This window comes from Lissotriton helveticus, chromosome 1_1 (assembly GCF_964261635.1).
Source record: "Lissotriton helveticus chromosome 1_1, aLisHel1.1, whole genome shotgun sequence".
Classification (NCBI taxonomy): domain Eukaryota; kingdom Metazoa; phylum Chordata; class Amphibia; order Caudata; family Salamandridae; genus Lissotriton; species Lissotriton helveticus.
In genome coordinates this window covers 354931536-354945310 of record NC_136057.1, presented here as the reverse complement: position 1 = coordinate 354945310, position 13775 = coordinate 354931536, and the positions used below count along the sequence as shown (strand labels likewise).

Sequence of the window (13775 nt, the reverse complement as noted above, 5' to 3'; positions counted from 1 at the left end):
GAGAGGGAGTGCATTCCAGGCTCTGGCAACCATCACCGAGATAGACTGACCTCCCAGACTGGTGAACTTAAATCTGGGCACAGCCATCCTGCACTGATTAGCTGATCGAAGGAAGCGATTGGGGACATAAAGAGAAAAGCGTTTTCGCAAGTATAGTGGCCCAAGCTGATGGGTCGCTCGAAAGGAAAGGACCAATACTTTAAAGGTAATACGGTGTGCCACCGGAAGCCAGTGTAGGCTACGCAGGTGAGGGGGAATGCTGGATCTCCTGGGCAGATTAAACAGGAGTCTTGCACCGCGTTCTGAATCACCTGGAGCTGTTTGATCAGATAGGAGGGTAGGCCATAAAACAGGCATACGCGTAATCCAGCCTGGAAAGAATCAGGGCGTGCGCCACTGTCTCTTTGGCCTCTCTTGGCAGAGGAGGAAAGAATCTGCGTAAAGCTTTGAGAGTTCCAAAGCAGGCACCAGTAAGTCTTTTAATATGGTCTTCAAACTTCAGATCATTTCCGAACCAGACCCCCAAATTCTTAGCAGGACCGCCCATAGATTTGGGGCAGGGAATGTCAGGAGGCCACAAAAGATTTTTAAAGTTGTCGGTGAAGAAACCATAAAAAAGGACCTCGGACTTGTCTTCGTTGCACTTAAGTTGGGCATGCGCTAACCACCGGAAGACAGATGAAAGACAGTGCTGAACAGCCGATGTGTCCAAATTGTCCGCCGGCCAGGTGAACAAAAGTTGGGTGTCATCGGCGTAGGCCATAATTTTAGCCCCCAGATGTTCGGCCAGGTAGATCATCGGAGTCAAATATACATTAAAAAGAAGGGGGCTGAGGGTAGACCCCTGCGGGACTCCAGTTGTGAGTTTTCTAGGGCGGGAGGCATACGGTGGCAACCACACTTGTTGCGTCCTGTCATCAAGAAATGACGTCAGCCAATCAAGAGCAGATCCGGTGATGCCAATAGCAGACAACCTAGCAAGGAGAAGCCCGTGGGGCACCGTATCGAAGGCGGCAGAGAGGTCTAATAAAATCAGAACCGCTCTGCCGCCTCTATCAAGGCACTCCTGAATCGCTTCTGAGATCTCCACCAGGGCAGTCTCGGTGCTGTAGGCTGCCCGAAACCCTGATTGAGCAGGGTGAATGGCGTGAGATGACTCAATAAAGTGGTCCAGTTGGCGAAAAGCCGTTTTTTCGCAGACTTTAGCCAGTGCCGGCAACAGGGATATCGGCTGGTAACTTGAAGGGGCAGCAGGATCCATCCCGGCCTTTTTTAGGAGTGGCAGTAGTTTGGAGTGGAGGCCTAAGTGGAGGCCTTCGCAGATATCTGGGACTCAAAGGCACACCAGAGGGAGCTGGCAGGGTGCTGAAGATGCAGAGCGGAGCCTCCTTATACACTGCAATCCATTGAAGTGCTCCGAGAATCCCTGAGCAAATCAGACCCAGTTGCTGATGTGGCTCCCCATTAGGGTACTGGAAAGGAGACCGCTAGTTATGTTGACAGCCTTGCATCTTCTCACATGCAGAGTGGTGAGGCAGGGAATGACTGAATTTAGACCTACCTGAAGACTTGGATCGTGATGATCACCTGTCATGGGATGAGCCCCAACAGCAGGTCCATGTCCCCAACTTAGAGCAGGAGCGGCCTTTACACTACTTCCTTCAGTGCTGGGCTATGTTCAGCTTGAGTTCACGTCCCGGATCAATTTCGGATATATAAGGGCACACTTCTCACATGAATCAGAGACATGGCCTGACCCCAAACACCAGAGAGACACCTTGTGGGAATCCGTCAGACATCTGGCTGTGACAGTTGCAACAAGGCCATATTACCCTTGCACACTCCAAAGAGAACTTGGGGAAAAAGCTCATAAACTGATCAGAAAAACTGAAAGCAAGCTCCAGATCCATGTACAAAGGTATGGAAAGAAAGAAATAGATATCGGAGCCGCATGACACCACCTAATGGCACATAGGGAATATGCTGAAAAATCTTCAGTTCCAGTCTTGAGCCTAGGGATTTTCTAAAGGGGAGGAATTTGCAGTCAGAAGTATCCATCAGAATATTCTGTAAATGGCACATGTTATAATGGAGTTGGCTAGGAGGATGCACAGGCCAAAGGAGAGAGGGGGTGAGATGGATGTTAACAGGTGGACACTGTAAAAGAAAAACTTAGGAGATGTTGTGGCTCATTATAGTGTAACACTAGTTTTGGAAAGCAGTGATGATGGAAAGAAATGGGATTAGGGCAAGGGAAATGGAAAAACCGAAATAGGGAAATTGTGAACAAGGAGGAGAAGCCAGTGTACACCTAGCGCTCAATGGCATAAACAACATTGCCAAGAGGTGTTTGAGTTCTGTTGGTGGCTGTTAATAGCTCATTCACATCAGCTGTCAGCAATAACTCTCCCATTAGGATTCCAGGTTTGTGGCATGATGCATGGCCTGAAAACCATCCACTTGACCACTTTTTCTGTCAAAAATGGTCAAATAAAGTTTACGGGAATACTTGAAGAACCAATTCTCAGGTAACGTGCACTGCATAACCTAATATTTTAAGTTCTCAAAAGAATATGCAATTACAAGACATAAGTGTTATAGGAAAGCTTACCTGGTTTGGCCTGAGGACATGTACGCTAATGTTGGGGTATCGTGTGCTAGGGTCGATACTGTACTGGCTGAAATTTTTATTCACATTCTCAGGGGTCGTCTGCGGGAGAAGCCGATAAATACTCTCTCTGAAACAGAAACGTGTGCTTGTTAGATATACAAACGAATGTGGAAAAAAGCTATGAATGAAGGTGTCAGCTTTTCATCATAACATACCCAATTGTGGCCCATTTAAATAGTTAACAAAAGATAAACATAGTAATAATTAACACTGATTTGTTGGGCATGTAAAACAAAATCCTCACTGTTAAACCTTTATGGTCTATATGGCTACTTTTGCTTTTCCTGCCACACTTGTCAAAGTCCATGCCCTGGTGCACGTTGGTGTACATGCCACCAATGCCCTACTGCTTTTACCCTCATCGTAGAGTTAAAAGGGCCAGCAGAAATGCTGCCAGAATAGATTTCTTCTCAGCAAGTACCATTTGGATGTACAAGTGACAGAGGTCAAACAGTGGATCTGCATCTCTAACAACCTGCATATCTGATAGCAACGTATCATTCTGGTGCTGTGAATAGTACAGTGTTAAGGGGCAGGAGCTTACTAAAGTACTGCCAGAACTCTAAACTTTTACTCAACTGCAAGCCCTGGAAACAACGCCTGCATTCAAACCTGATAAAATAGAGACTAGCTTTTGAGTTACAGTACTGACAGGTACCTCTAGTCTCTCCCGCTAAACTGCAGCTCTTAATATCTGTGGTATAAAGTCTATAATTTCAAGACTCTGCTACCCTTATAACTGAGAGAGGGTTCCATTAGAGAAACAGCAGCAAACAACAGAGGTTGCTTTATCAACACAGGACACAAGGTCTTATCCTAGAGTACGTCCTGTCACAAGAGTGGATTGCTTCTTGAGTTTTGCCAGAGAGATGAAGGCCTGGTATTCAGCCTATTCCAGAGATACTTGGACCCACCCTGTACAAATAATACTTCTGTTCTCGACCCCCTCCCCCTCTTCAACTCCTAAACAACAACAAAAACGAAGGGATCTCTTGAATGAAGCAGTTGCAATTTCACAGGTTCTTGCTTTGTCTGCTATTTCACCATCTTTAAGGCATAAGGTTACTCCAAAGCCCTTTCAGGAAATTATTACTTTGGATAATCACCCACAATGTAATGTCCACCTCTCTTATTCTAATGTGCAGAAGTAACTACCTATAGCACCTACCTATGCATTTAAATAAGTTATGAGATCCATCAGCCACGAGAAAATCCCGTTGTGGTTGTGCTAGGAATGCTTTTAGTAGACTATAACAATTCCTCCAAGTGAACAGGTGCATCTGGAAGGATGGTAATAAATGCATAAAATTGTCCGAGATCCGGAACAAAGATTGTAATCAATATAGTTTTTCTGGGAAGTCTACAGTGATTCTGAATATAAAACCAGCAAATTGATCAATTCTGCAAGTGTAGATTACAGCATAAGATTGAAATAAAGTAAATTGATAAAGGTATTGATAGCATACATGCAGAGTCACATATCGAACCTGCAAAAGAACACCACACTTAGAAGAGGATCATCCACAGAGGGAGGCAAAAGACTGATTGACAATGGAGATCAAACAAACAGGAACTTTTTACATTTTCCCTCCACAAAATCATACCAAGGAAAAACTGTGAGAATATGCTAATAAGTCTTACTCATGCACATGTCCAAGGTAAGACACACTGTACTTTTCACTTTTTCATGACTAGTACCAAGTGCTCCTTTTGTACAACTTGGCACTAAGGTATCATCTACCATGCTAATTTTTTATCCATATCAATTCTGTTTACCTCTCTGCAAGGACCTCTAATGGGTTGGCGCCCAAGGACCAGCTGCGCACCATCCATGCAGAATCCATAGCGGCCAAAAAGCCACGAGCAATTCCAGTTCCCATAGGCCAGAAGGGCTGGAAAAAAAGAATATGGAAGACCACCAGAAGAGGGGTGGAGACAAGTTGAGATAAGTTAGAAGAGTGAAAAAATATACAGAAAAGCAAGCATGTCTTTGAAGCTAAATTAATATGCTCATCTAAGGCTAGAGGGGAAAAACAAGACTAACTGCAGGAGGAGCAACGTACATGATGTGAAACCTTCAGTTTTCCATCCATTCCATCAGTCAAGATGTGCTATTTTTATACCCATGAAGCAAAATCTGACTATAATGTTACAAATAAGTATCACTGAAAAGAAATGTTCATGGCTATGAGCAATTAATACTTCGGCAGACTGAAAGACAAATAAGCGAACATTTAAAAAAAAGTCATTGTCATTAGATTATAACACACCTCGACTACTTTTATCCTAGAAAATACTTTTTGGGATTTTAACTTTCATGCATGGCAACATACCTCGTAAACCAATAATTGCAAAATTGGTGGAATGCAAGGGAAGGGGGTTGAGGTTATCAAGAGGTCGTTTTGTGGGAGGGAAAACTAAATAGTTCAGCATTGCATTTTAAATCTGCACACTAATCGGCAATATTTTATTTCCCTACTGGTTTGTGTTGGAGGATTCCCACCTTTCTCCATCACTTTCTTAGATCTGGAGCTAACAGGGCAGATTACTAGAGAAACTAAATTAACGACCCATCAGACAGTAAACTTTATTTCAAAAGCTACATTTTCAACAAGATACACCATAATTACCTCTAACAGGCTGTCCCCAACCAGGGCCACCAGCAAACGGTGGCCGTTCCGCTCCCGTACTAGAGCAGCATTCTCAGAGGCGTACATGCACGTAAAATCGAACATCGCCACATCTGGCTGCCCATAATGATTAATGGCAAAGTCCAAAGACGGCAGCTGCTGATTGGTGGAGAAGTCTGCAGCCTCACGAGCGTAACTGAGCAGTGCTTCCTGGTCCACATTTGCTCGTGACAACAAGAGCTCGGTGTCCGCATAATCCTTTCAAAAAAAGGAAAAAAGGGAATGTAAAACGTGTCAGTAACATGCAACTGAAAATAACGTCGCCAATTTTTTTCAATTGGTCTGAAAAATAGGCTTTTTAGAAAGAGGAAATGACTCCACTGTCCAACATCCTCTAAGCAGACAGTATTGGCCAAAAGCAGTGAAAACCTAGGCTGCAGGTTTACTTCTCCCCTCTCCACACGCTTGAACCACAGGCTCATTTACTTCATCACTAGATGTCATGGTTAACATGGGAAAAAAGACACCATCTGCGAAGTAAACCATATTGAGGATCAATTTTGTCCGTTAATGTTGTCCCCCACTTACCTTGATCTGAACACCACCACTTACTAATATAATCTTTCCATTTTTGTACTTTTGATCTATTTTGTTTTTATTAGAAAAAAATCATTCGCTTCGGGGTAAAATCATGTGAAGTCAAATTCATCAATTAATTTAAAGCAGCAGTCAGTACAAATACATCACAATAGTCCAGTGAACAGAAGTGGTACAAGCATTCGGTGTAAGCAACTAGGTTTAGAGATTAAAACTTCCTTTAAATTTAAGAAGGATTAATTATTATTTTTAGCACTTGTATCGCGCACAGCTACTCCCACGGAGTGTCCCAGCACATGCCTAGCAGATAGATGAGATGATAGATAATGAAAAGCTCGAGAGAACTTATCTGAAAAGAAACGTCTTCAGCTTCTTCCTAAATAAGCTCGGAGCACAGAGATCTCAAAGGTCCACCGGAAGTTGACTCTGACCAAAATACTATATCATCTCAATTTTGCCTTTTAGATTAACTCTAGTAATTTAAAAATTCTTTACTCCGGTCCAGTTAAAACCATAAAAGATACACATAAAATCACTTTTCAGTTATTTAAATAGTCCTTCTCACAGCGCAAATTACCCTTGAGAAACGCTGCATCTTTGCCAACCACCGCCAGTAGAATCAGCTGGGGAATCCTGCAGTCCCGGTTCCGGCTGAGAGCGGAGGTCGCCGGCCGGGACCACAAGTCCCAGCATCCTCAGCGGTAGGAAACGCCGCGCACGCTGCTGTAATGCGCCAGGAGGCGCTTAAAAACAACGTCAGAGACTGGGCTGGGCGACCCCTCTTTTATTGGTGTTCGGCTGATTTGACTACTACGGTGAGCCTAATTGATTTTTGTTACATCTTTATCCACCTTTGGTTAAGCGTGACTATGGGGAAGCGTGCAGCCCAGACGATCTTAAGGCCCGCTGTTACAAGTATTGATAGCATGTTGGAAAGAGTGGTTAGTATTGTGAGTAATGAGATCTATTGACCGAGAGGCGTCTTTCCCTTGGGTTGGGGGTAGCCCCTCTAAGAGGGCATTATGTAGGTCTAGCATTGGTATTTTTTCTACTAGTATATTTATATACGGTGAAATAATGTCTGCAAATATACCGTAGTTATGTATCATGGACTGACTATTTCCTAATATGTAAGGCCACTGTAGAGCTCGACGACTGTTGCTCACTAAGGTATCGTCCGTGACGGTACTGTTGTTTTCGCTGCTCGAGGGCGTGGAAAAAAAAGCAGAGCTGATAATGTCAATTGTAAAGGTCGATGATCACTCTCGGTTCTGGAGTCTATTATTAAATCAAGGACATTTGGCCAGAACTCCATCGATACCATTATATAGTCCATATTACTCTGGGAGTTACCGCTACAAAATGTATATGCGTTTGGTCTGTCCGAAGGTAGACGCCTATTGCAAGCTCTTAGTCCCTGCCCTTTGGTTAATTTCATAATTTGTGCAACTGCGTCTTACCGATGGGCTGGCATTCACACTAAATGTCTGAAACCCAACTCTATGGGGGGTTTCTAATACCCAGGTCTCTTCCAGAAGGCAAATTTCACTCTGTACTATGTATTCATGCCATTCCATATCTCTAAGATTCCTATTGAGTCCAGCTATGTTCCACGAAGTGAGTCGTACTTCCAACTGTTTGTTAGATCCTGCGTCAGGCTGTAACCCACTTTCCAGATTATAATCAGTTCTGATTGTTGTGATGCTATTAATCATAGAATCAAAAGGTGTCTTTAAAAGGGTAACTTAAGAAGAAAAGAAGTTACTTACCTGTAACTTTGGTTCCCCAGTATTGGTAACTTTCATAGATTCCCATGGCTTGTATCATTCCCCATCATCGGAATGGGAGTCTCGGTAACAAAAATAACATAGCAGTAGGTACAAAAGAGATAGAAAAAGGCCTAGGCCTCATTCCCTTTTGTAGCATATCCGCCTCTTTTTGTAAAAGAGACCAAAACTAAGCATCCGCCAATCAGAAGAGCCTCACCCCATAGAACCCTCCTGAAGGAACCTCAGAGCCTCAGATTTTCGTAGCCGTTGTGTAACAGTAACCACATCTGCTGAAGGCTGAGCTTTCCCAGGGGAGGAGTTCCAATGGGAATTTATGAAAGTTACCAATACTGGGGAATCAAAGTTACTGGTCAGTAACTTGCTTTCTTGCCCCAGTATTGGAACTTTCATAGATTCCCATAGCTTGTATCAGAGTAGCGAGCAGTAAGTAATAAAGCACATTTTGTGACATCAATAAAGAGACATGTTAGTATCCGTACTATCATAATAGAAGAAGTGAATCACATACTGAAATAACAATCGGTAGCAACAGTAAATACAAAATGTGCAGAAATAGGAAGGATGGATAGTAGGGAAAGCTCAGCAATTAGTGGAAGAGGTTCCTCAGGACTGCCTGGCCCACAGCTGTGTCTTCCTGTGTCAGGGATTCCAAGCAGTAATGCTTCGTAAAGGTGTGCACGCTGCTCCAAGTCGCAGCTCTGCAAATGTCTGATGTGTACTCCCGCGAAAAGAGCTGTAGATGAAGCCACGGATCTCGTGGAGTATGCTCTGATCCTGCTGTCCAGCGGCTTACCCGCTGTTGAGTGGCAATACAGAATGGCACTGGAGATCCATCTTGCAATATTTTGCTTTGAAAGTGGAAGGCCTTTGCGAGGACCGCCAAAAGCGATAAACAATTGAGAAGATTTACGAAACCCTTTGGTGCGATCCAAATAAAATTTCAAGCACAGCTGCACACCCAGAGAATGGAGTGACCTCTCCGCTGGTGTGGAAGGGTGAGGAAAGAAAGACTTGAGAATCACAGGTTCATTTAGGTGAAAGTCTGAAGGCACTTTAGGTATGAACCTCGGATTAGTTCTTAAAATCACAGTATTTCCTTTGAACTGGAGAAAAGGTTCCTGTATTGTGAGAGCCTGCAATTCCCCAATGCGTCTTGCCGATGTGAGGGCAAGAAGGAGAGCCAATTTCCATGAAAGAAATTTCATGTCCGCCCGATGAATCGGTTCGAAGGGATATTTCATGAGCTGTGCGAGACCTAAATTCAAATGCCAAGTGGGAGGCGGAGGCCTCACCGGGGGAAAAACTCGGAATAAGCCCTTGAGAAACTGTTTAATTATTCTTGAAGACCAGAGAAGGTCCAGATGCAGAACGTCTGTAGCGAGAGATCGCTGCCAAGTGAACTTTTATGGATGAATGAGCCAATCCTGTCTTAGCCAAGGACAAGAGATAAGGTACAAGTTGATGAGGCTGAGAAGAAAAGGGTCAACACTTTCCTTCCGGCACCAAATGCAAAAAAAAATTCCATTTCAAACGGTAAGTTTTATTTGTGGAAGGGGCTCTAGCTTGAGACAGAACTTCTCTCACTTCATTCGAGATGGGAATGTTCATGAATTCTCGCTGCTCAGGAGCCATGCAGTCAGGTGTAATGAATCTGGATCCGGATCCGGATGCCAAATCTGCCCGTGGTGCATCGTGAGAAGATCCAGAATCGCCTGCAAAGGAAGAGGAGGGACGAGAGGCAGAAGGTGAAGTTCCGTGAACCAAAACTGTCTCGGCCAAGCAGGAGCTAATAAGATCATCTTGCACGGTTCCACTTTGATCTTCCTGAGAAGCCTCGGGATTATCGTAATGGAGGGAAAAGCGAACACAAATGCTCTTGACCAAGCTATCGAAAGCGCATTCCCTAAAGATCCTCAATGGTGAAGCCTGCTTGCGTAAGACCGGCATTTCTTGTTGATCGGGATCGGGGTGGCAAATAGATCTATTGAGGGTTTGCCCCACTGTTGAAAAATCTCCTCCAAGACCACCTGGTTTAGTTCCCATTCGTGGCTGACTGACGACACCCTGCTGAATCGGTCTCCCTTTTCGTTTAGAACTCCTGGTAGATGTTCTGCCTGCAGCGATATTCCGTGAAGAATAGCCCATTCCCAAATCTTCTGGGCCTCTTGAAACAACGGAAGAGATCTGGTACTACCCTCTGGTACCCCCTTCCTTGTTTATGTAGTGCATGGCCGTGGTGTTGTCCCTGTGGACGAGAACCGCCGACCCATGCAGTCGTGGGAGAAACGCCTGTAGTGCTAGCCTGATAGCCCTGATTTCTAGGAGGTTGATAAGAAGAAGACAGTGCTGGGGCAACCAATGCCCGCTGACATGAAGATCTTGAAGCTCCGCACCCCAGCCGTCCAGTGAAGCATCCATTGTCACCACTTGAGGAGCCGGATTGCTTACGAAGGATAGACCTTGGGAAAGGTTGTCTTGCTTCGTCCACCACAAGGCTGCTCTTTTCATTGCTACAGAAATCATCACCTTGTCGTTGAATGAGCCGTGAACTTGCCTCCATTGTTTGTCTAGCTGTTCCTGAAAAGTCCGCATCCGCATCTGCAGTGAGGTATCAGAGGAACGCATGAGGAGATCACCCCAAGAAGGGATTTGTAACGGCGTACTGAAAGACACTTTCTTTTTCTCAATAGCAGCGCCATGGATTGCAGTTTTTCCTGCCTTTCAAGGGATGGAAAAGCCTTGTTAAAATTTGTGTCCAAGATGGCCCCCAGGAAACGCGCTGTCCTGGACGGAATCAGAGATGATTTCTCTTTGTTGAGAGTAAGACCCAAATTCTGGAATAGGTACGTAAATGCGTTGACTGCTTCCCTCGCAACCTTCCTGGACGCGGCCTTCAGCAACCAGTTGTCCAGGTACGAGAAGACCTGAAAATTATGTTTGCGTAGGAAAGCTGCCCCCGGTGTCAGCACCTTGATAAAGATCCTTGGGGCAGAGCGAAGTCTGAAGGGTAACACCCTGAATTGAAAGTGGCTCTTGGCTACTGTAAACCGTAGAAATCTCCTGTGCGCTGGGTAAATGGGTATGTGAAAATATGCATCTTCGAGATCGAGAGTGGCCATGAAATCCCCTGGATTGATGAGACGCAATATATCCTGAAGCGAAACCATCCGTAAGGATTAGGAAATTAGATAGGTGTTTAGCTCCCTCAGATCTAAAATAGGGCGCCATTTCTCCAGCGTCTACTTTACCAGGAAGAACCTGGAATAGAATCCTTTTCCTCTTTGAGATAAGGGGACTAGCTCCACAGCTCCCTTTAGGAGCATCTGATGAACTTCAAGCTGCAAGAGACGCAGATGTCTTGAAGGAATGGCAGCAGGGGGCTTGGAAGGTGGGATTTGTGTGAACTCCAAAGTATGGCCCTTTCGAATGATGTTGAGCACCCAACCGTCTGGTGTTGTCGGAGTCCAGTTGCGGAGGTATTGAGTACCCTGCCTCCTACAGATGTTGTGGAGGTGGGTGCAGCAGGCAGAGCCAGAACGCCGCTATTGCCTCATGGACGTATCCCATCCTTGGCGGTTCTGCTTCCCTCTCGTATTCGATCTAGAGAAAGACGAGGCTTGACCTTGCTTTTGGTGATAGGGCTAACGGTACGACTGCGACATTGATCCATATGAAGAGTACCTTTGCTGCTGGTATGAGCCTCTGTATGATGTGGTACTCCTCCCTCTTGCACCCCTGGAAGGAGCTTTCCAGTATTGAAGCGTACCAAGAGACCTAGCCGTCTCTGTATCCTTCTTTATTTCTTGAAGGGCATCATCTATGTGTTTTCCGAATAATGCCTCTCCGTCAAAAGGGAGGTCCAAGATCTTATTCTGGAACTCCGGCCTGAACCACGTCGCTCTGAGCCATCCTTGGCGATGAAGAACTGCTGCTCCAGCCAATGAACGAAAAGCCGTAGTGGCAATGTCCATGGCACAATCTATCACCTCAGCCGATGTTGCTTCCCCTTCTTGCAGTATTTTCTTGGCCTCACCTCTTGCCTCCTGGGGAAGTTGTTCCAAATAAGGCGATAGGTCACACCACAATTGGCATCATACCTGCCCAGTATCGCCAAAGCATTTGCTGCTCGCCCCAGGAGACTAGCCATTGACGAGAACCTTTTTCCTGCGTTATCAAGTCGCCTGCCCTCCTTATCAGGAGGAGTTGTAAGGGGTGCCGAAGGGTTGCGGGACTTCGTCTGTGCCGCCTGCGATACCACAGAGTCTGGTTTTAGCTGCCCAGTCACAGACGCCAGACCATCCTCAGGTGCCTTATATTTCTTTTCCAGGCGTGGCAGGACCGGAATAACAGTTGCCGGGTTTTTCATAGCCTTGAGACCCTCATCCCACACATGCTCCACAATGGGTATAGATCGGGTCACCTTCCTATAGGGCTAAAGTCATAGAGAAAACACTCAGTCTGTACGGAAGGCATAGGCAGCTTGAATCGGCTAGATATTCTCTCCATCAGCTTATGGAAACCCCCGACATCCGCTGGGGGAGAATCCATCGGGTCTGGACTAGGCGACGCTGGATCCGGGATCACATACTCCTCCCACTCTAAGCCCTGATTAGGCCTGTTATCAATATTCTGATCCTCATCCGAGGAATCATCCTGTACGTCCGGTAGTGTTGAAGGTATATTCGGAGCAGGTGTTTGTGGCTGAGAGAACACCTGGGTTGACAACTCTGGAGAAACTATCATTGGGGTTGTGGGGGATGGTAAAGTTTGAACTGCCGGGATAGAAGCAGCCTGAGTTGTAACCTGAGAGAACCTGGTTTTATAGTCCTGCAGCATGCTATGGAGATCCGCCAAGAGTGAGGAAGGAACAGACACCATCTCCGGGCCTGCGGACTCCTGACGTTGATAAGTGTGTTGGTAAGAACATTCATGAAGAAACATGCCTTCAGAATCTGTTTCCTGACATTTTACCAGCAGTTGAGATGGACTGTGAGCATACCCAAAAGAGTCCTGATCATTTTCGTCAGAATCCTCTTCTTCTTCTTCAAGTAACAAAGCGGGAGGCAAGGGGGTAACCCTCCTTGGAGATGTCATGTCCGGAGTTATCCTTTTTAAGGACTGAGTTATTTTCTCTGTCGACGACTGCATCGTCGATGGTACAGTGGTCGATGGAGCAGGTAAAGGAAAACCCGTCGTCGATGTCGTCAACAGAAGAGTCACCGTCGACAGACAGACTGTCGACGAGATGGGCGTCGTCTACACTGTAGTCGACGAGACAGTCGACAATCCTGCCACCGTCGCCGTCATGGTTGTCGTCGTCCAAGCACTCGACGACACCGTCGTCGTCACCATCATCGACGAAATCCTTGTCGTCGCTGCCGTCGTCTACATCCTGGTCGACGTCGCGGTCGTTGACAGTCCTGTCGACATTGACTGTACCGTCGACGAGCCCGGGCTCGTCGACGGTATCACTTTAGATACCTTGGATTTAGACGCCTTCGTCGACGGAGCCTTCTGCTGCGTTGTCGTCGACTTAGAGCTTTTCTCTGACTTCTCAGATGACAGAGAAAATAGTTTCTTGAACGTTGTAGCAGTCTCCATCACTGCTGAAGGCGTAGATGGTCCTTCCCTCTCCTTTACAATGTGGTGAGGAGATTTTACAGGACTTTGGCCCTCAGACTCACGGGGGGTCTTTTTTGAGGCCTTAACTGGACGCTCCACAGAGGTGAAGGGGAAGCCCTACCCGTTTTGACTGACCTTCTGGATGATGTTGCTGAAGAAGAGTCCTCACTGTCGCTTGACACCGTCTCTTTTCTGGACTTCAATTTCTGGAGCCAAGTGAGGAGGCGACCCTCACGGTCCCGGAGGGTCTTTCAAGAGAAGGTGCGGCAGATCTTGCAGTCCGCAGCCTTATGATCCAGATACAGGCAATATATACAGTCCTTATGCCTGTCCTCCACATACAGCCTGTTCTTGCCACAGGTGGAACATGACTTGAAAAGGGCATTCTCCTTGTTGGACATTTCAGAACAAACACCTAACAATCCTGGAGAAAAAAGTTGAAGAAATTCTCAAAAGAGACTCCCT

At 45.8% G+C, this 13775-nt stretch overlaps 1 protein-coding gene across 27 annotated transcripts in view; it reads right to left on the bottom strand.

Moving 5' to 3' along the window:
* Positions 1 to 13775, bottom strand: part of MICAL3 (microtubule associated monooxygenase, calponin and LIM domain containing 3) — a 2019125-nt gene that overhangs the window by 1350722 nt on the left and 654628 nt on the right. For all 27 annotated transcript variants that reach the window (XR_013606836.1, XM_078673602.1, XM_078673604.1 and 24 more), the window contains 3 exons: positions 5302 to 5559; positions 4448 to 4563; positions 2612 to 2738 (listed from right to left, as the gene is read on the bottom strand). Coding sequence is in view for 26 of the 27 variants with exons in the window: in XM_078673602.1 (XP_078529728.1) it covers positions 2612 to 2738; positions 4448 to 4563; positions 5302 to 5559 (501 nt within the window). In the remaining variant the exon portion in view is untranslated. The remainder of the gene's footprint in view (positions 1 to 2611; positions 2739 to 4447; positions 4564 to 5301; positions 5560 to 13775) is intronic.